Consider the following 22,662-nt stretch of genomic DNA (forward strand, 5'->3'; position numbering starts at 1 on the left):
CAGAGTGGCTTAGAATACATGTGGCCATCCACTTTGAGTGAAATTTAATTTTCTTTAGGAACCAAAAAAAATCAAAATCAAAATCAAAATCAAAAATACCATTTCGGCATCTAAAAAAAATTAAATTTTACTCAAAGTGGGTGGCTAAAGGTATTGTAAGTCATTTTGTGAAGTTTTGAAATTTTTGATTTTTTATGTTTTTTTTCACCTAAAAATATTTAAATTTCACTCAAAGTGGATGGCCACATGTATTCTAAGTCATTCTGTGAAGTTTTGAAATTTTTGATTTTTTGCTTTTTTTCACCTCCAAAATTAAAATTTCACTCAAAGTGGGTGGCCACAGTATTCGAGCCATTCTCAGTAAAGTTTTGAAATTTTTGAGTTTTTGAATTTTTTTGGGCACCTTAAAAATTTAAATTTCACTCAAAGTGGGTAGCCACATGTATTCTAAACTATTCTGTGAAGTTTTGAAATTTTTGATTTTTTGATTTTTTTTGGCACCTAAAAAAATTTAAATTTCACTAAAAGTGGGTGGCCACAGGTATTCTAAGCAATTCTGTGAAGTTTTGAAATTTTTGATTTCTTGATTTTTTTTTGAAAAAATTCAACAAATTTCCTTTTTTCCCGAAATCTAAATTTTTTTTATTTTCTCGACATTTTGATGATTTTTTCTGGAATTTTTCAATTTTTTGGGATTTTCTGAATTTTTTTAAAGATTTTTATGAATTTTTGGATTTTTTATTAGTTTTATTCCATTTCTAAAAAAATGGATTTTTATTCCTGGAAATAGAATTTTCTGTTGTTTATCAAACGGGTTTTTATTTCAGGAAATAGAAATTTTGTGCTGTTATCAAACGGGTTTCTGTTCTAGAAATAGAAATTTTTTATCATTATCAAACGGGTTTTTTTTCTCAGAAACTCATCTAGGAACCAGAAATAGAAAAATCTATTTCTGGTTCAGGAACTCATTCCGGAACAGAATGGTTATCATTCGCTACCCTAATGGCTAGGATTGATTCTTGAAAAGGTTTCTAGAAAAAGGGCAATTAAGAAAATAACAAAAGCAAAGAGGGGCAGATCTGCCCAAGGAATTCAGCCACACTAGGGGGTACAAAGACCAACATGCCCTTCCACTCAACCAAGAAGTCCTAGAACACTAAGGGGAAAAAGGGTCTTTTTCAATTTCCAGGCCGAATTTCACTTTTTAAGAATTTTCGAGCAAATCGATAACTAAGCGAGCTTAATGAGGCAATGTCCAATATAATAATTTTGATATCCTTGAAAGTTCAATACCAAAGTTCGGATTTCAATTCGTGGCCAAAATCAATCAATTGTGACTTTAGTGTATCTCAAACTAACAGGCGGTTTTTAGGAGTTACGCGTATTCAATCCGTGGTTGATTCGATATCAAGCCACATTTAAATTTACTCAAGCTATGGTGACCTTAGTTGTCATGTAATTGCGAGGGTCAATCACTAGTTCCGAAAGACACAATTGTTATAAATTGTTTTAGAAACGTTCGTCAACCATACAATTGTCAAACGGAATCACCCGTGATCCAATTGTATAACATTAGCAAATCATTCCATAATCATCCTTGGATCGGTCTATAATGGCCCAAAATATCCCCTAGTCAATCCTTATGGTCGAAGTGTCAATCCAGGGTCGAGTTCTTAGGTCGTGTGTACTTAATTCCTAACTAATCATTCCCTAACGGTTAGTCTTCTCATGAGTGATCAATTCAGAGCAAGATTTAACTAAAAGTACATCAATGAGATAATCATTTCATAAGTCCCGAAAATGGGTCGAAATTTAGAATGTCACATTTGGTTCGCGTAAACAACTTGGTGAGAGGGGGAGAGATTCGAGCCATGTATTTGAAGGCTAGTAGGGGATGGCGAATCGGCGATAGCGATGACAATTAGGACCAAGAAGACAAAGATGAAGAAGCTGAGATTGCTTATGAGCTTGATGAGTTTTTGGGGTGACGGCTTCAGCTCTCGAATTTGAATTTTTAATGCGTTTTTTACTTGTCTTCGTGATCGATCAATCGAAAATTTTGATGCGAAATGAGATAATTCAAATTTTACGTGAGATGGAAGAGGACTAGTTGGGTGAAGATGAGGTTTCTACAAATTTGAGCTTCAACACATATTATTGATATGAGAGGGATGTTTTAGAAAGAGAGAGCACAAAGAGAAAAGAAGGAAAAGAAGGAAAGTGGCCCTGCCAGAAAAGATAAAGAAAAGAAGCAGTTGAATAATGCTTTAAAAAAGTGGGACCAACAAAGATTAATATTGTCAAAACATTGTAAGAGGGAGTGTTTTAGCCATAATAGGAGTGCAAAAAGCGCGACCCTTCTAAAAACACTGTATTTTAGTTTTTGATTCTAATTTTTTTCAGTATATAATTTTAAATACTTGAATTTTAGAAATTTTATAGACATTCTAGTTACTAAAAAAATTGAAATGCTTTTAAATGCTTACTTCGTTGAAGATATTCATATAAAAACCACCAAACGAAAGAATTACGTAACCAGATCTACTATTAATTATATTATGTGACCAATTTGAATAATAATAAGCAAAATTACGTTATTACGAAAATTTGAATCATTAAATCATAAAAAGAAATAGTTAGTAAAATACACACACCATAAATAAAGTGATTGAGAACATTTCAGAAAGGAAAAAAAATTATTGAGATCCCCTAAAAGTGGATGGTCCTCTTTGCTTTATAGTATGTATAGATGACTTTATTCAACAATTAACGCGATCAAATTCAAACAAATAAATTTTGTGTTAATGCGATATTCAGCATCTTAATTTTTTGTGTGCCCCCAATTGCCAATGTCAAAGATTAGAAAGTTCGTATTCTAACTTTACTTACATGTCTACATAACTGTCTGTAATAATTAGAATTCAACATTTCTTATACCACAAATTTTTTTACCATCAATTATATTATGAATTATTTATATTTCATTTGTCGTTATACAATATATATGTCTGGCATTAGTTGACCATATAAAAATGAAATAAATATTCAATTATTGTTGCAACCTATGCTATTATTGTTATGTTTCTCTATAATTGATGATAAACACGATTAATCTACTTACAGTAACGAAGTCGATTAATTTATTAGAAATACGTATATGAAAAAGAAAACAGAAACATGATAGCCAACCTAGCTAGTGCAAACAAATGTTCGAACCACAGAACAAAAAAAAAAAAACAAATGCTCGAACCTCATAAAACGACTTACAAGTGTAGTGATGAGAACTTTATAAAATCAATAAATAGAGGTTTATGCAATTAATTGCATTGGAATATTTTTTAAATAACCTTAAAACTAGCTTGTCTGACTTCTAGTGGTTAAAAATTCGCTTGTATTTCCTATTATACAAATTAACTGTTATTCTACCTTTACTTATATATCTAGATAAGCAATTCACTTGTAATATGTCCAATCGTGCTACATGATATTAACATTCCACTAATGATCCCACATGTGTCGAGTTGAGAAAGTAGAAATAAATGTTTAAATTCCATTGACGACCTGTGTGTTAGCATCAAATATTTGTCTGGGATGACTAACACAGTTCATTAATACTGATATCATCTTCGTATTACAAATTTGGTACTACTATCTTCTATCCTGTTCAAGAATAATTTTCGTCGCCAAGAAAACATCAGGCGACAAAAAAATTCAATTTCACCACCTTATGGTATACCAATAATGATAAAAAAATTTATTACCTCCGGGTACACCTAAGGTGACAAATCAGATAGTTTGTCACCTCAATTGTAGTCAATGGCAACAAATTTTTCTTGTTACCTTAGGCATACTTAGGGATGATCGATTTCAGGGTGGGTTGGTTCCTACTTTGAAATCGGGAACCGTCCACTAAGGGTCGGTTCCACAAACTGAGAATCGAGAACTAGACCACCAGTCCAGTCCTATTCTTGGATGGGTCCATAGAACCGGCTGTGTCTTGGGAGGCTCGGAAAGGGAAATGTTTCATTAGCATTTCATTATTTTGCCTCTATTCTCTTGGGCAAATCGAGGCCGATTTTGATGACACGAGCTGCATCAAAGGAGGCAGCACCTTGATACAGATGAGGAGGAGCAAAGCCGCCATAGATGGAGAAGCCATTGGAGGGTTACAATACAACACGGTGGAGGATGCACAATACAGGAAGGCGAAGAGGTGGAGAAGGAGGCAGGACCCAAGAACAGACGAGGAAAAAATAAGATAAAAATAAGGGATAAGTGCAGTGGAAGTCTTAAAACTTGTCACTAAAGTGTAATTAAATCCTAAAACTTTCAAAAAGTGCAATCAATTCCTTAAACTTGTCACGAAAATGCAATTGAGTCCTAAAACTTTTAAAAAGTGTAATCAAGTTCTAAAACTTATCAAATTGGTTCAAGCAAGTCCTTCCGTTGATTACACTTTTTGAAAATTGTAGGACTCGATTGCACTTTCGTGATAAGTTTTAGGACTTGATTGCACTTTTTGAAAGTTTTAAGACTTGATTGTATTTTTGTAACAAGTTTTAGAATATAATTGTACTTTTTAAAAGTTTTAGGACTCAATTATACTTTTATAACAAGTTTTAGAACTTTCAATGCACTTATCTCTAAAAATAAACGAAAACAGAAGAGGGGTTTTGCAAGCCGACAAGATGGGTGACTCTGTCTCTGATTTATTTTCTTATCTCAAAAATAGAATGTAATATGATCAAATCCAATACTTCCTCTTCTTCTTCCTCTTCTTCGTCTCTCTCCATGCATGCCTCAAAGTGATTTGATCAGAGTTGGGGATTTGATTCTGTGTGTGCTGTGGACCATCAGTTCGCCTTGAGTGGTCTAGGTGGATAGGTCTACACCTGAAATTGAGAAGCGCCCAAAACCGGCCAGTTCAAGCAGTTCCTAGTCTGATCTGGTTCTTTTGCTCACCCTTAGGCATACCCAAAGTGTTGGGAAAACTCCTTATGTATTTTGATATTTTGAAAATGATAAAACATTCTCTATGAACTATAATATGTGTATTTGAGCATGAAGATGAATGGTACTTATTAAATGAAAACAATGCATTCAAAATGAAAACATGTACCCATTAATGGTCCGTTTGTTTGAAGGAAATACGTTTCTAAAAAATTGTTTCCTGACTTTCTGGTGTTTGAATGACGGAAAATTAACAGATTTACAGAACCATTTTCCATGGATCGAAAACAACAAGTTTATTGGTGGAAAACAAATTCCTTCTTCTAGCATGAATAAAATCAATTTTCATAAACCACCAAATAAATTAAAACTAACTATTTTTCTTAATAATGATTTCCATGACAAGTACTTTATTTTAGCATAAAATTTTCAGTGAAACAAACACATCTTATGATTATGTCACTCTTCAATGAAAGAAAAAGAAAATTAGAAGAAAAAGATAAATTTATCAATATAAGGAGAGCGTAACATTTGAAATTTCGCGGGACCAACGTGTACAGCCTCTAAAATCAAGTGATTCATGCAACTTTTTACTTTTGAAAAGTGAAGTGCATATAGCTCATAATGGAATTGGTGCAAACCGTAAGTTGCAAACGCTCGTAGTGATTTTAGGTAATTTTCTTTAAAAAAATTAAAATTAATTAATAAATCAACCACCGATATTTTTCTCCCTCCGACAGGTCAACATCGAGAGGGTCAACAGCAAAATCCCTTTCATTTTTCCCCTCTATTTTCTCCCCCAATAATTTTGGAATTTCGGTCCATCTCCCCCCCCTTCGATAGTAACAATGCGACGGTTCACCTCCTTTCATCACGTGGCTCCTAACGTTAAATTAATATTAAGCCGTGCTTATGGACGGCTGTGCTTCGGCCGTCGTGTCGTCGCCACCGCTGCGAACATAAACGAAGCAGTCGGTTAAAGCCGCTTTGACCCTTCCCCTCTCTCTGTGTCTCTGTCTCTCTCTCCCTGCTGTTCTTCCTCTGCTCTTCTCTAGCGTTGGAGGCTGATGTCGTTCCCCCGGGGGCTGTGCGCCGTTTCGAGGTCCGCGAGGCGAGGCTTCGATGGGTGCCGTCGCCTTCTCTCTTCGGATCACGGGTCCCCTGCCCTGATGCAGACCCGCTTCGCCGGCGCTCCTAGGACGACGGTGCGTGTTCCCGCTCGCGGGTCGTTTCTTTTTTTTTTCTCTTTCCGATTGGTCGTGTTCGTGCGGGCATTTGGGGGTCGAAGTGCTGAGCTTACTGGTTCTTTTTGGGCGATTGGGGAGCTGGGATGAAAACGGTGATCTGGGTATGCGCGCTTCCCGTTCGACGTATTGTCTGAGAGGCTGTGCGTTGGTGCTCGATCTCGGGGGAGGTCGGTAAGACAATGGCTTGTTGGGTTGAGCTTTTCTCTAAGATTTTTGCAGCTGATTTTTGGAGGGTAAGGCAGTTGCTGCTGTTTCGGGACTCGGCGGGCTTGTTTCGTTTGTTGTGAGGCGAAGTAGCGTCGCAAACATCAGTTGGTGTTTGCTGAGATTGCTCAATAATTGGTTTTGCATTCTGGATTATCATCAGCTTGTGGAGGCTTTGGGTTAATCAGCAATGATTGCGGGGGTCCGGGTTGTTTCAGAGCAGCACAGGAAGGATCTCCAGGACGAGTGTTTAGGCGGTGGTGCTTTGGCAAAATGAAGCACGGTGTTTTTTTTTTTTTTTTTTTGGGGGGGGGGGGTGTGTGGGTGAAGTTTCTCTATTTGCTAAAAGAGGACATTTAACAAACCATTAAACTGTTAAAAACTTAAACTTCGACTTTTAATCTTGTTTCTGAGGGATCTATGTTTTTGAGTCATATCTTCTCTGTGACAATAGGTGTTGGGCTGCAAAGATATCTACTCATGGTGTTTACCTTCCTCATATAGTATCGGACATCAGATTCATCATCAAACAGTGGTTGAGGTAGTCATGCCGTCTTCTCTTATTTATTTTTCTACATATTTCGGCACAAGATTGCTTTAAATATTGTTTGATTAAATGTACATTCACAATTGTAATAGTGCTGGAGGGAGTATGTGTTTTTATTTTTCCAGTTGTCTATTTGCTTTAGCTTCTGTTTGAGGCATTGCTATGAGTATGAAATTGTTCTAGTCAAATGAGTAATTATTAATCTCACTGGGGAAGATCAGTTTTGTGGGGCTGTCGGGCTTGATGTAGTATTGTCTTTTTTTGTCCTTTAATGAAAGCTTTCTTTGTGTTGCTTATGGGTTCCTCTTTCAGTTAATTTGTATAGAGCTTTACACTTTTATTATTGGGTTTAAAATATAATTTTTTCCTCCTTGGCTTTTCAAACAAGTGAACATACATCCATGTATAATCGTCCAATCTGTTTATTCTGTCCATGATCAATTGTGCTAATTGTACGCCTTTTGTCTTGTGGTCATCACTATGCAAGCTCTTTTTCAGTTATTGTTTTTTGAGGTGGCATGGGATATTGTGCTTAAACTTATTTTTTCTGAATTAAAGTTTTTCTCTTTCCGTGGCATGGTGACGAGTCTCAACCTTTGTGATACTTATGCGTATAGTTGTAGCTACTCTCAAAGAGCTTTTCAAATAATTTCAGTTTCTCTTATTGTGGATTTTGTTGCTTTCTTTTACTTCATTGCACGCATTTTCGTCCCTTGATTGTAATTTCAAATTAACTTTCTTGTGTGCAATAACATTTCACGAGATATAACGATCTCCTTGATGGGGTTTTTCTTCAGTTTCTTTGAGTTGATTATGCTGTCAATTGACTGAGAAAACAATATCTAATCTGGGTATTCCCCTCCACTCTCTTTTCCTTTTTGGTTTTTTCAAATGTAAGAGACGGCCAGTCAATATACTGCAAAATCCAGCTTCTCATATGTGTGGAGCTTCTTTATTGGACTTACTGGCACAAATACGCGATGGCTTACTAGACTAAACTATATGGCCACATTTTACAAGAAAAGCTGATGAAGCTGCGTCATGTCAAGGGATTATGCTGCAATCACATGCACATGTAGATGTGTGTGCTATGTATCTGGATCTGTTTGTAGGGATACATGGCGCTGTATTAATATCAATATGGCATGCTTAACCCACTGACTGTTTAAGTTTGCTAAAGGCAATTTTGGTATGACACATAAGAGTGGGTATTAGATGATGAAGCTTTAAAGTGTGGGATTTGTAGCCTTACCATTTACTTTCACTACAGAGACGCAACAAATCATGGAGACGCGTGGGAAGTCTTAGTCTGACTATTCACAATAATTTCAGTGTATATGTTGAAAATGATTACTCTTGTCTCCCCAAGTAAACTTCAAGCATTTCTTGATCCAAAAACTAGGAGTTCTTGACAGTGAAGTACTCATCTGGGTAAGCTTTTCATCAATCAGCTTAGGAAATCTTCTATACAAACTAAAGTTGAAAATTAGTTGAATCTTATTTTGTTGGCTAATGCAATTCCTCTTTAAATAGTTGATGGAATACTTTGGCATCCATCATAATACTTCCTTGTTCCGCCATATGTCTGGTGTGACATGGCTTATTCTTCCTGTTTTCCTCTAGCTGGTGGTGTTGCGGGGAAAAATGTCGTTTTGTGATGAGGTCATTTTGTTTAGCCATTCTGATGTTTGTGAATGTTCTATTTACTATTCAAATATTCGATCATGTATGGCTTGCTTTGCATTTTGTATTCTTACATTCTCTGTGGCTTCTTTCAGGAACAACTTGACCCATTCTCACTTGTTGCAGATGAGCTATCCATACTTGCTAACAGATTGCGATCAATGGTTATTGCTGAGGTATCAATATTTGCTTTCTTCTCTTTTGTTTCATTTTAGGAAGTAGGAATGCTTTGGATGATTTCTCCATAATAATCTAACATAGGAAAATCAATTCTTCAGGTCCCAAAACTTGCCTCGGCTGCTGAATATTTTTTTAAATTGGGTGTGGAAGGGAAGAGGTTTCGCCCCACAGTATGTCCTATACCTTTTACTTTCTAATATCATACTTCTAGTTTGAGGGAAATGTTAACACGAATTTTTATGCAAGGCTTCCCTTCTGAAGCCATTTTGTACAGGGGTGGTGCCCACTACCTCCTTGATACCTTCTTAACAGAATTTTGCGTATCATTAGAAAAAAGACCTTGTTTTTACTATTTCGGAATATCAGAAGTTTGGGGTTTGCCTATTGCTTTTATTGCATTGTGATGTTATATTTCATTGATGTATTACATATGCTAAATGTTCATGCTTTTGCAAGGTTTGCATTGCAGACCTTTAACTGATAAGTGTGTTCCTAAGCTGTGATGCAACCACTATTTTTGTTCTGCTGATCCACACCATTAAGTTCACAGTATGGGAATGTTTGAGGTGTGTTGAGTTGGGAGAAAATGTCTCGAGGATAACCAAGATTTGCTTGCCTGAGAACTGTGATATTAAGGGATATAAATAATTCATTGTCATCCTGCTTGTTTGCTTTAAGAGGCTTGAAGGGGGAGAGGGAATTGTAGCGAAAGTCCTAAATGTTTTGTACCTAATGCATTCAAGTTCTAAATTGAAATTCATGCGGTTAAGTCCTCTTCACTGGTATATCTAATTGCAGAGATTCAACCTGTCAGCAAAATCATGACGGTGCCGATTATACCCTTGTAAAAAAGCATATTGATATGGTTGAGTATTGATTGTATGGCTTGGTTATGAGATCAATTAAAAGACAAGACTCAAGTCTCATGTAGAATTGAGAAAAATTGACTTTTGTGAAAAACCTGGAGACCGACCTTCAAATCTCAAATTTAATCACCAAAATTGAATAAAATTCTTGTTGATCTATCATTTGTTCTTATGACCGAAAAAAAAAATCATCAGTTCTTAAAACCATACATAAGTTGCTCGTGTATTCAATTTAGTTATTCCATAAGTTTTTTCATTTATTGAATGACAATTTGATTGTCAATCTCTAGTGTTTAGCTAACCTGAATCTATTTCTTCAATTCTTCTGGTTTCTTATTATTTTATTGAAATTAGACGCATGTGTCTTATTACTTTAATGATTTTCCTTATTCATGGATGATTAATTCAACAATTTGATTAACCTTTTGTGGTTTAATTTGAAATGGATGGCTAGTTTTCGGTTTCATGTAAAAAAGACTTCTTCTTGGCTTGACATAGATTTTGAGTTTTGTTTGCAATGTTTACCTATAATCAAGTCAGAAACTCAATAATTGACAAAAACCACATGTTTTAATACGTGATTATGGTTGAATCATGCTTTATTTTGTGAAAATTGAATACTGTCCAAAATTCTGGTGTCTAAATGCCACCATTAGGCAGTTTAGGACTTTGTTGCCTGTCAAAATTCTGGTGTCGAAATGTTTATGACTTGATTACACTCCGTATGAAACTTTTAATGCTTTTGGTGTAATTTCGCTTGAAGGGGCTAGACACCCTTCCTAAGCCCAGTATAATTTGTTGAACGTCAGGACAAATTAATACTAGCATATAGCCCATGAGCTTTGTGGACCTTGTGGAACTAATGGCTTTTAGAAGATGCTTCGAGGCATATTGAAACTCAACTTCCCCTTTTCTTATGTTTAAATCTTTGGTTTTAATTGACTGTTGTGCATGTGGATTTCAATTTCTTTTTCTTTATCATTTTCCATGATTTGATTTCTTTTTCCATACTTTCAGCTGCAGATTTATTTTGTAGAGAAAGATTTAGGTTTCTAGTGATATATATACTTCTTATTTTTTGGAATCCACCTTCTCTTAAGTTTTGTCCTTTATCTGGCACAGGTTTTACTTTTAATGGCTAGTGCTTTGCATGTGCCTCTGCCAGAACCAACTGATGGTAGTTTAGGAGATGCAGTGTCTTCGGAACTACGTACAAGACAGCAGTGCATAGCTGAGATCACAGAGATGATTCATGTAAGTTATTTTTTCATCTTCCTGTTAAATGTGCCTTTTTTCTGTGTCTATGGAATCAAAGGAGTAGGAAATAACAGGTTGTTGCTGCATTTGCATATGGATTATCTTAAATTATTCTCTTATATCCCTTTTTGTTCTTTTAACATTTAAGCATCTAACTTGCTGATCCTGTGAACCTTGGAAACATATTATACGTTAGATGGTGGAGAAAATTTGTCTTTGAGTGATCTACAATGGCTTTGACCAGATGAAGTTGTTCTTTAAATGATGTCTGTGATGCTACTTTCTAATTTGCCTACGTGCCTTTCTTTAAATACTACATTGATATTTGAGTTCCCTTTCAATCTCACCACCCCAATAACCTACCCACCAACCAAGAAAGAAAGTCTGTTGTCGGTAAATAGAAGTAAATAAAACAAGTGAGACTTGATAATTGTTGTGAAGCAAGAGATGATTCTGTGTTAGTAGGGAAGTTCAATTTCCCACTTCAATATTCTGAAGCGGATTTTTATAGGGGTAATTCCCCCTTCGTACCTTCTTAAGGGAGTTGTGTCAACCTATAGAAAGAAAGGGAAGGAAACACACCCTGCACATATATAGCATGTTTCTTAGTACCAGTAATGCAGAGAAAGGAATACATCTCTTTTGCTGTACAATGTTATAGACTCAAATGACGTTTCTCATAAGTTCCGCCTATTAAGGAACCCTTTGATTTCTTGATTAATGCACATGTTATTTGTTTCTCTTAGGTTGCAAGCCTTCTTCATGATGATGTCTTGGATGATGCAGACACAAGACGTGGTATTGGTTCATTAAATTTTGTCATGGGAAACAAGGTGCTCATATATCTCCACCAACTTCAAGAGATATTGCTGGTTCTTATATTTGTTATATGACTAGATTTGTATATGTATGCATGTAAGTATTGTACCGCCAAACTTGGTGTTTATCAGTAATGGACGGAGAAATCTTTCTTCTTTTACATAGACACAATGTCTGCACCTTTCCACATTAGATGTGGCAATATTTTTTACCAATCCGTGCCTTGATTTTCTTTTACACAGGAAAAGAAGTTTTAGTCCTACCATATTGTTCTTGCTTTTTAAAGAAGATGCATTGTGAAGATTTGTGACTTCATTGTGGTCCTTATAGATGATAGTACATTAAAAATCTAGACATCAACAATTTTTTGTTTGCTATTCAGTTGGCAGTTTTAGCTGGGGATTTTCTCCTTTCTCGAGCTTGTGTGGCACTTGCATCCTTAAAAAACACCGAGGTATGTCTGGGTTTCAGTTTGATTTGACTTGATTTTGTATTGATCTTTAAAGATAATCTTTGTTTCAGTGATAAACACCACCTGAAAGGGCTTATTTTGTCTAGCCCATAAAAAAGACATACTTTGGGTACTGGATTCTAGGCTCTTCTTTTGTCATTTAGTTGTAAATCTGTGGATGCAACATTCTTGAAATCTAGGTATATATTCCTATATAGAGTGTGTCCAGTTTCTTTTTTTTTCTTTCCGCAAGATCATGGTTCCCTAATTATGTGTGAACATTCAAGCTTAGGCTTGGGCATGAGTGTTAGACATCAGGTCGTCTTGCTTGTGGAGCGATAGATGGAATTTCTTACGATGGCTCAGGATATTCATATGAGTCTTGCAAATGCTTGTTCTGTATTTGCACAAACTGCCTTCGTTTAGGATTGACAAGGAGATCCAGCATCATCCATTCTCTTCCTCTTTTGCTCTGCAATTTCGTCCGCTATTTCACTTTCCATTTGACAATTAGTAGAATTCAAACTCTGAGCAGAGAGAGCTTTTCTGACACAGCTCCAGTTGGCATATTTTTCTTCTTTGTCTCTGTCTACTTAATTGAGAAGGACCAGATGAGTTCTGGAGGATAATCCCCTAATGTGTCTTCTCTATTCGTTTAGTTTAAGACTCATAAATAAATCTTGCTTCATTTTCCTTCCACTTTTCTTTTCATTCAGGATTTCAGTCATTAAGAGGTGTAGTTTATGTGCTATGACTAGGATTGCACTGCCATGCCTTGAGCAGCATAAAAAATGTCATATTTTCATTATATTTCCATATATGTAGGTTGTATCGTTGCTAGCAACAGTAGTAGAGCATCTCGTTACGGGTGAAACTATGCAAATGACCACATCGTCTGATCAGCACTGTAGGTATGCTTCTGTTTTATCCTTGGTGCACTTTTAATTTTCTTTCCCTGGATAAGCTATGCCTTGCACAGACTGGTGCTTAGGTGATATGTAGTCATCCATGTGGTCCCTAGACGTGAAATGGGCACATTTATATCGCAAACATCTTTATGTTAAATGGACATTTTACTCTGTATGTCATGGCTGTATCCTTTTGTGTTGTTCTATTGCTTCCTGAATCAATTGTTTGTTCTGGTTCTCTGTGGTGCTAGACATCATAGAATATAAAGAATCAGTTTTTTTTATTCCTTTTATCAATAGCTAAGAATGTATTTAGCAATGAATGTGCCTGTTCTCTTGAAACTAGTTTTTGGGCTTGTGGTACACATGGGTTACTTCTCAATATAATTTCTTAGAATTTTATTAGTATCCATTAATATTGGGCAAAATTACAATCATGATATACTAATTTATGATTTATTAAACCTATCTCACTTTCTTGTATACGACTTTCACGTTTTGATAGAAATAAGTTGTAAAAGTTATAGATGTTTAGAAAATTAATAAGACAATGGCTAATTCTAATACAAATTTGGGATGAATTTTATATTTGCGCTTCATTTGACCTTGCCTTTAATTTAAGTTTTATCTAATATTATAAACCGTTTATTTTTTGAAGCATAGAAATCCTAGTATTCAAAATGATCTTTAAGTAGATTCTACAAGTTAAATTCAACATATACGTTCAACATATGAGATGGAACATCGAGATCTCTCACAAGCTATCCCAAGTTTCCAACCACTCCATTGCCATGCTCCCTATATCGGAATATTGCTTTCTCATCCAAAAGTGGGACTTCACTTTAACGATTAAACAACCAAAAGTGAAATTCACAAAAAAGTGAAATACTGATCTATTTAATTAGATACATGAGCTATGGAAGCTCTATATTTTCAAGTTCACTCTTGACTAGATTTGACACTCAAGCTATTCAAAATCGACTTAAACCTAAAGTTATCAAGTCTTGTTCAAGTAATTTATGAGTAGGTGGACTCATTTATACCTCTAATGATCATGATCAAAATCATTAGCTAGCTTCACAAATCACAATATAGTTGGTGCACAAAAAGTAGTAATGTGAAATATACTTACCGTTAAATTGTGTGAAATTTTGTGGGACCACAGCCAACTGTTCTAAAAGCTTAAACTATTAGATGAAGTCGTGGTTTAATATTTAATTACTCTAATACTCCCCCTTACGCCTAGCCTGGTCTCTTTGCCTAGTACTAAGCGTGCACATATTTAATTGGGGAGGCAAATGGGGTTTGGAAAGATTTGAACTCAGGATCTCCTGCTTTGATACCTTGAGAAATTTTGTGGGACCACAGACCGATTGTTCTAAAAGCTTTTTGTTAGATGAAGGCGAGGTTTAATATTTAATTACTCTAACAAATCGGAATACTTTTCTCATCCCATTAAAATGAAATATTTAGTATTTAAGATCATGTTAACTTCTTTTAGTTATAACTCAAATCAGGATAATATTAAATTGGCACATTTAACATCTAAAGTTTTTCTTTGTATTTTATTGACTGAAACTCAATGTAATTTTGACTAATTTATATATATATTAGGATATTCTAAGAAATTTATATCACTTATCATGAAATTCATAACTAATTAATAAATACATTAACTTATCAGGATTAATTAAAAACTGAAAAAACCACTAAAAAAAAAGGTTGTGGACTCACCTAAGTCTTCTTAATAAAGATCCAAATTTAGTGGGTGGGGCCCACTACAAAGTTATGGCAGAAACTTGTCTCGTACAAGGAGATTCACTGAAATGCCCTTCTTTCTGCTTCAAATGACAACTTTCCAAGAGCGTAGGAAATGAGAAATAATCAGAGACTGTTTATGGTTGTACAGAAAGAAAGTGAGTATTTTGAAGACCTTAAAAATATTTAGAGTCGGTAAGAAAAGTGTAGAAAGACAATCACCTGGTTTACCTATGTGCTCTGGCGAGGTGAGGCAATGGCACTTCTCTTCTAGGAAGTCCAGCAGGGCACATGAAGTCAGCCATATGCCTTTTACCACATTTTGTGCTTTCTTCATCAGACACAAGCTTAACTTGTCACCCGATGAAGAAAAATTGGTTTCACTCAAGTCAATTGGCTTTTCCTGTGAAAGTATTATTTGATCCTTTTATTACGGTGGGGTTGATATTCTACCTTTTTCAAGACCAGAAGTACTTTTCAGATTTTCACAGCAGAGGAGCGCCTGCACATTTGTCATTATTGTCAATGTTAGCTACACATAGGCTAGTGTCTATCAAAAGAACTAGACCAGTACCAACTCTATGCGTGCGCGCGCGCGTGTGCATGCGTGCCTTTTGAAGCAAATATACGAGATTGAGCTCTACATTTTACTAATTATAATTTCTCTCTTTGAATTCATCTTTTCTTATCTGTCTTTGACTCAATCATCTAGAGTGCATGTTCTTCTTGATCACCTTTTTTTTTCCTTATTTTATGTAGTTTGAACTCTTGATGTTTATTTTTGTTGAATGCTAATGCTACTTTCCAATTTTGAGTTTTTGCGCCCTTCTTTGCTGGGTTATGCCCTTTTTTCATGCCCTTTGCCTTAGGCATTTTTGAGTGGTAGCTCAAGTGTGCCTTTTGCCTTTGCCTACACTAGATAAGATCTCCGGGACCCCGCACACACAGCCACTCTTTAGAGACGAAAAAAGGTGTACTTATGGCAATTTGAAGTTTGTTTCGTAATCTTGCCATCTACTTTCTTGTCAAGAGAGGCACCAAGTATTGAGGACCCTGATAAGGTTTTGATATGTAAAAGATTGTGCATGAGGCTGCAAAGTGGCCTTTGATTAACAGTGGCAACTATATTATGCTGTTATAATGTTGCATAGTTTCCCAGATTATTCCAGTATATGCAAAGAAATTTCTTTACTGGACTATTGATACTTAAGTTGTTTAGAGAGGCTGTTGTGCTTTTTTTAGTTAAAGCAGTTTCCTTGGGGACTCTAGCTCTGTATGCACTTCCAGGTAAAGAAAATGGTCTAACTATCCTTGATATCAAAGAAAGATTCAACTTCCAAAATGTCTTCCTGGGGATGACTAAAATTACCCACCTTGTGAAGTGGAATTTAATAAGGTAAAATTGGAAATAAGTCAATCTGATTACCCGGTCTTGTGAATCTGTCACAAAATCAAGGACCAGCAGGAAAAATCTATATAAAGAGATGGGGCAGCTTGACAGAAGTGTGGCACTTGGAAATTGTACACCAGCTTTAATACTAACAGAAGCAGCATAATGACGTTAAAAATTAGTAATTGATCTCCAATTCCATGCTATGATGGTGCCTCAAGTAACTCATCCATTAAGAACCACCTACGACAGCAGAATTAAGCTGCACCCTCTAGCTATGATTTCCCTTAATCCTCCTCTTAAGTTATATTTTGTGGATGTATTATCCCTCCCTCCTTTGCGACATCTATTAGCTTTCTCTTTGAATATGTGGCGTTACTTTTCATGATGCTATAGCTGGCCTCCATAGAAACATTCCTTGTTTGTATTGAGCCACTGCCAAGGTCAAAATTTCATCCTGCGACCATGTTTTTACTGTTATGTAAAGGTTAAATTTTGCGTTGGGAAGGTTCTGATCCATGAGATGTTCATGAGCATTATACATGTTATAGTGATCTCATGCAAAGTTATTGTTTAGAGGTAATTCCATTTCTGGTCCTATGGCTTAGGTGGATGGTGTAATCCAAGTCATGTAACTCTTAATTTGTGCAATAGAGGTCCCGGAACTTTAGTCCATTGTTTAATGTAGTCCCCTGATGACCGGAGATCAGAAACTCCAATCAAATCAATGACATGGGCTTATATATATATATCAAAAAGAAATGATGTAGAAAGTGTGAGATCCATGCAGACTAACGTCACTCAATGTGGACTATTTTCTTGGGAGAGGGTGATGCATCATAAAAGGTCCACTAAGTAAAACCCATAAAAAAATCAGAAAGCACGGAAATGTGCTTGAAAATAGAGAAAACATCTGGGTTTAGTTTGAGAGATGAAGTTTGAAATCACTTTCAATCAGTGAAGGTAATCACATTAAGCTTGAACTAACCCAAGAATTTAGGAAGGATTGAAGAAGAATAGATCGTTTATGACATTTCCATGTAACTGAACTTCTAGCTATAACTTTCTGCATAAATGAACTTCTAGCAATAATTTTTACACTCAAAAACCGAGGAAAACATGCAAAGTTTGATGATCACCTTGGATCTAGGAAGCACAGACACTCTCCGGGGGCCTACGTGTCGTGTCAGACACGTGTCAGACGTACCCCAACACTCGTCCGACCCTCTTTTTTTTATTATTTATTTATTTATTTGTAGATTTGAATCAAATTAATTTGATTGAAATAATCATAAAAATGATAATTTATCATGTGTATATAAAAACATACATTTAATATACAATGTGTCCCAACGTGTCGGAATTCTCATTTTTTGAGAAATGATGTGTCGGCATGTTGTGTCGTGTCGTGTCGTGTCGTGTCATGTCGCGTGTCGGTGTTGGTGCTATTTATCCTTGGGTCAAGATCAGTCAATTAAGTTAGAACACTAGCTACAATCTTTATGAGCAAAAACAGAAAAAAGCAAGAATGGGAATAATGAAAATAATGAGAAAGAGAAAAAGCTTTTCGTCATCCTCCTCTCAATGGAGTTGATAACGAGACTCCCAAATCTCAGCAAACACCTACAGGACAGGAATGGTGATGGTGGCATGAGTTCAGTGACAGTAAGCACTCTAGAAGCTTCTGCAGCTCCTCCACTGGAAACGTCTCCTCCTCCACTATCATCTTGACCAATAATTGGCTGAATTCCCAGAGCAGGTCACTTGACTTCAGCATCGCGAAGCTGTCTCAGTGTTCCTATTGCTGCTGCCACTCAGTGGCAACACTCTGACTCTGGCTGCGCTGCTTTTCATCTAACAAGTCCAAGGAGAGGGAGCAGGAGGATGAGAGGCCTGCGTCGCTCTCGTTGCTGCTCCTAAACCAGTCCTCTGGGGACGTAGTTGATGAGTTATATGGACACTTATCTTCCTGCTCCGTCCTTGTCACCTTCTTCGTCTTCTTGGTGGTTTTGACTCGTATTTTGGGATCAATTTCTATAAGCTGTTGAAACAATGGCAGATTGACATTTTCTGCATCCCTCAATGGAGCCTTGGTGTGATTTTAAGCTCAATTTTCACTGGTTGAAGTCGATTTCAAGCTTCATCTTTGCCAATTAAATCTACGATGGTTGCTCTGTTTTCAAGCACGATTCTGAGCTTTTTAATTTTTTTGGGTTTTGCTGTGTGGACTTCGTGATAAATCACCCAAAGAATACACATCCTGTGATGTATGTCCACATGGATTTACAGTTTCAATGTCATTTTCTGGAAAAAAAATATAAGTCCGTGTCATCAATTTGATCGGATTTTGTGATCTCCTGTCACAAGAGGACTACACTGAACAATTGACTAAAATTACAGGACTTGATTATACCTTTAATTTAATTGCACAGTGATCATTCTACTGTTCGTGCCTCATTTTGGAGTCCACCGTGCCTCTTTGTAGTTGATGTAAGATAAATTGCTCATTGTGTGCAGCATGGAATATTATATGAAGAAGACATATTACAAGACAGCATCATTGATTTCAAACAGCTGTAAGTCTATTGCTATTCTTGCTGGACAAACAACAGAAGTCACCGTGCTGGCTTACGAGTATGGCAGAAACCTGGTTTGTCCTCTACTATAAGCTTAATTTGTAGACTTCTATATACATAGATGTTGTATTGATAACAACTGCAGTTGATTACTTTATAGGTTACACTCCTTGTCAGTCATAACTGGAAAATGCAAAAATAGCATTAACTTATAATATAGCTAGCACTTGATGAAATGTCATCATTAGTTGATGCAATATGGGAGGCAGCAAAATATATCTACAAAATCATATATGTATGGTGCCTGTCTAAAGTGATATCCAATCTAAGTGATATCACGCCTATTAAAAGGAAATCAATCCAAATCTTACGCTCCTATCACGTGGAGTAGTTCTTAGGTTATTGTTATGCAATGGTAATTAGGTAGGATAATAAATGGCTCCTTCTGTTGAGTTGACATGAATTGCAATCAGCAGTTCCCCATCTGGCCTTTGTTTTGTTGGTATAAGCATCAGGTCCTAAATCTGCTTGGAAATCCTTTGTCTTTGATCCACGTTGCAAATACTTTATGTTCGATTAATAAGTATTTCTAGAATATGCTTCAATCACAACCGACATGCATGTTGCCTGGAAATACCTTATATATAGGAAATAGGCACATAACTGTTTAGTTTCCTCAGTATTCAAATTTCTTATTTGTCTTTTCTGTTCCCAGGGTTTGGCATTTCAATTGATAGACGATGTTCTCGATTTCACTGGGACATCAGCATCCTTGGGGAAGGGTTCTTTATCTGACATTCGCCATGTAAGCTGTACTCATTGTGAAACTTCATGGTTCTAGGATTGAACTGGATGGAGAGTCACTTTTTGTGCTATTATACTTATTAGATAGATTGCTTTGTTATTTATCCCAGTTAATCTGATACTAGGTTTTTTTGTTGTTTTGGTCAAATCTGATAGTAGTTCAGCAGATGATAATTTTCTCTGCTGGTAAATCTTATGCTTGAATTTATGAAAGTAATTGTTTCATGCATCCACACAGTCTTTCTGCTCTGGTCAAAACAACACTGGAGCAATATTAGGAGGAAACAATTTCGCATAACTGGTAATTGTTTCCTAATGTCATCTAATAACTAATTGAGAAGCAGTTTTGCAATATCTTAGTGGTATCATTTGCAGAATTCTTTGGTAGGAAACAAAGATGTCCCTGGAATATTTTCCTGGATAGTATGTTGTCGTCATGTGATAGCATTTGACTAAATGAGGTGGTGATTTCCATACACATTGCTGGGTACTTGAACTGCTCCAGAATTATATTTGCTATCTTTATAAATGTTTGGTTGAGTCTTTTGCCTGATTTTAGTTTGATGTTGCTATTTGACTGGGTCGCGTCATTTTTTGTTCTCATGATTTTTAACTTATATTAAGAGCTACAAGATAATAGTGCGGAAGTATTCCTCTTGGTTGTGTTTAAGTGGCCTGCTTGCCAATTGTCCAAACCAAACATAACATACCTACTCTTTTTCTGAATTTGTGCACAAGTGGATAAGAATATTCGTGACAACTGCAATTTCTATTATTTGTGCAGGGAATCGTAACAGCTCCAATCTTGTTTGCCATGGAGGAGTTTCCCCAGTTACGCACAGTTGTTGACCGGGGCTTTGATGACTCGGCAAATGTTGATCTTGTAAGTGACGCTGATTGCCCATCAACTAGCTAATTGAGCAATCTCAGATCTAGAGTTGATGCATGTTCATATCATTTTCTTGTGACTGCTACAACAATATCAGCCTTTTGAGCTGGCGAGGTTAGTGATGGCAGCTTTTTTCGCTGCTAAAGCATGACAAGCCTAAATTGGAGGGGGAAGAAAAGAGAGCACTTAGATTGGATGTCATTACTAGTAAGATAGGGTTGAAGCTTTTGTCGGAGCACAGGTTACATCCTCATTTAGTGGTGAATTATTTTGTATCCTATTTTAAATTGAACTTTTTTTGTCCTTGTGGCTTTGAGATTGAATTATGTTGTCATTTCACTGTTTATCTTCGTTATTTTTTTTATTTGCTCTTAAGGGCTAATCTGTGGCACAAGCAATGTTTGACTGAGAAGCAAACTAAAAAGCACTTCCCATTTGCATAAATGACCTAATGGGATGCTTCTGTCCTCATTTGTGATTGCAATGAAGCCAGCTTGGTCAAACTCAGGGTTTAGTTGGTACTGCTTCCTCCTCAATCAAGCTCTTTTGCGATGCCTATCTTGGTCAACTAACTATTCTTCTTTACCATCTAGTTCGTATCGCATGCAATGAAAAGTGTTCGGCATTTTAAGGTTACCTTGAAATGTTTCAAACCTAGCAATATTTTTTCCCCTCTTATCTGCAGAACATGTTCTGATCGGTGGATTTTGTGTGAGATGATTTGGTTACAAATGTAGTCGACTCTTTCTGAAATCGCAGGCTCTTGAGTATCTCGGAAGGAGCCGTGGAATACAGAGGGCAAGGGAACTAGCCAAAAAGCATGCAGAACTTGCCGCTACAGCAATTGACTCTCTTCCTGAGAGCGACGATGAGGATGTCCGGAAATCAAGGCGAGCACTCATAGACCTCACACATATAGTCATTACAAGAAACAAATGATGCAGGGGGCTCGTTCTTCTTCAATAATGAACACGGCATAGGGGAGGTTTTGATCTTTTTGTAATCATTCCTTGAAAGGTGGGGGGTAATTTTGCCCTCTTGTTCATCAATATTCTTTTAATTTATCCAATGTCTCCTAATAATCATCTGCATTGGATATTGTTCATTGTATAATAGACCCCAATTAGAGAGTAGGATTTTAACTAATGTCCTTTAGTATAACGCAAGCTCCCTTAATAATTTGCTGTAGTGCTCTGCTATTTTACCCGCATGTGCATGGTTCACTTCAGTCTCTGAGCCAGCATAAAGAAAGTTATAGTCCGTTATCAAGTGGCTAAGTAGTGAATTTTCGAATTTTGCCTATAACATGTTTGGTGTTTTCTTGCGGCATCTTGTCTCCGACAGTTGGCAAACGCAACTTCAATTTGGTTTCATGATTTAGCACAACTGAAAGGAAAGAATAATAGTTGAGCGCGGATTCCAGTTAGAACGTCGCTCATCCTCGTCTGGCCATTAACTGTACGTAAGTCAGTATTGTATCTCCAGACTTTTGCCTAATCGTATGCTCATATCTGGGTGTCTCACTTGCTTTTGCCTAATCGTTGGCTTGTCATAAAAACAATAATCAGCATGCTTGTGGCGTCGCATACTGGGAAAACGAATTCTGCTGTATCTGCAAACGGTAGAACTTGGATTGTGTTTTGCAGGATCGAGAGAACTTGAGACAAGGGGTGAGAGTCACGGGCCCACTGCCATGAGTGGCGAGGGTCGCGATCCTTTGCTGCCCTGAGTAGCGGGGGGGTCGCCACCCTCATTGCTCTCAACGGCGAGGGTTGACCCTAGCTAGAGATCATGCCACCTGACCTCACCTAGCCCTTCTCTCTCTTAGTTGTTCTTACTTTGCTTTTTTACAATTTCGCGAATAATATCTTTCGATTCTGTTTTTGCTTTTCTTTAAGTTTTATTTGCCATGTAGGATGTGACACGTTACGGAAATCTAATTTTCAAATCAATGTTTCATTATGCTCTTCAGTAGAAGGATCTAGAAGGATCAAGGTTATAAAACCTTATAGTTCAAGGACCAATTAAAGAAATTTTTTTGATCATACTAGATTGAACTTTTGGCGGGAAAATTACCAAAGCAGTTCTAAACCTATTGCAATTGTGCCAATTCAGTCCTAAACCTTTATTTTT

General features: G+C 36.5%; 1 protein-coding gene across 1 annotated transcript; it reads left to right on the plus strand.

The window, feature by feature from the left end:
* Positions 1–5,879: 5,879 nt before the first annotated feature.
* On the plus strand, positions 5,880–21,708 carry LOC130135999 (solanesyl diphosphate synthase 3, chloroplastic/mitochondrial-like). The gene is made up of 12 exons (XM_056305944.1): positions 5,880–6,155; positions 6,856–6,942; positions 8,727–8,807; positions 8,910–8,981; positions 10,800–10,931; positions 11,681–11,767; positions 12,136–12,207; positions 13,030–13,115; positions 18,778–18,910; positions 19,552–19,641; positions 20,425–20,523; positions 21,289–21,708. The coding sequence occupies exons 1-12, from the start codon at positions 6,018–6,020 to the stop codon at positions 21,466–21,468; spliced, it is 1,257 nt and encodes a 418-aa protein (XP_056161919.1). The 5' UTR covers positions 5,880–6,017; the 3' UTR covers positions 21,469–21,708.
* The last annotated feature ends 954 nt before the right edge of the window (positions 21,709–22,662 follow it).

The sequence above is a fragment of the Syzygium oleosum genome, unplaced genomic scaffold, assembly GCF_021117445.2.
Source record: "Syzygium oleosum isolate NSW1041296 unplaced genomic scaffold, Sole_v2.1 Sole_v2.40, whole genome shotgun sequence".
NCBI classification, from domain to species: Eukaryota; Viridiplantae; Streptophyta; class Magnoliopsida; order Myrtales; family Myrtaceae; genus Syzygium; species Syzygium oleosum.

What these genes read in the sequence shown, in the direction of transcription:
- LOC130135999 (XM_056305944.1), top strand. Translation starts at nt 6,018, where the DNA reads ATGTCGTTCCCCCGGGGGCTGTGCGCCGTTTCGAGGTCCGCGAGGCGA. An exon ending in ATCATCAAACAGTGGTTGAG is followed by an intron (nt 6,943 to 8,726) that starts GTAGTCATGCCG and finishes GGCTTCTTTCAG; the next exon opens with GAACAACTTGACCCATTCTC. An exon ending in TCGTCTGATCAGCACTGTAG is followed by an intron (nt 13,116 to 18,777) that starts GTATGCTTCTGT and finishes CATTGTGTGCAG; the next exon opens with CATGGAATATTATATGAAGA.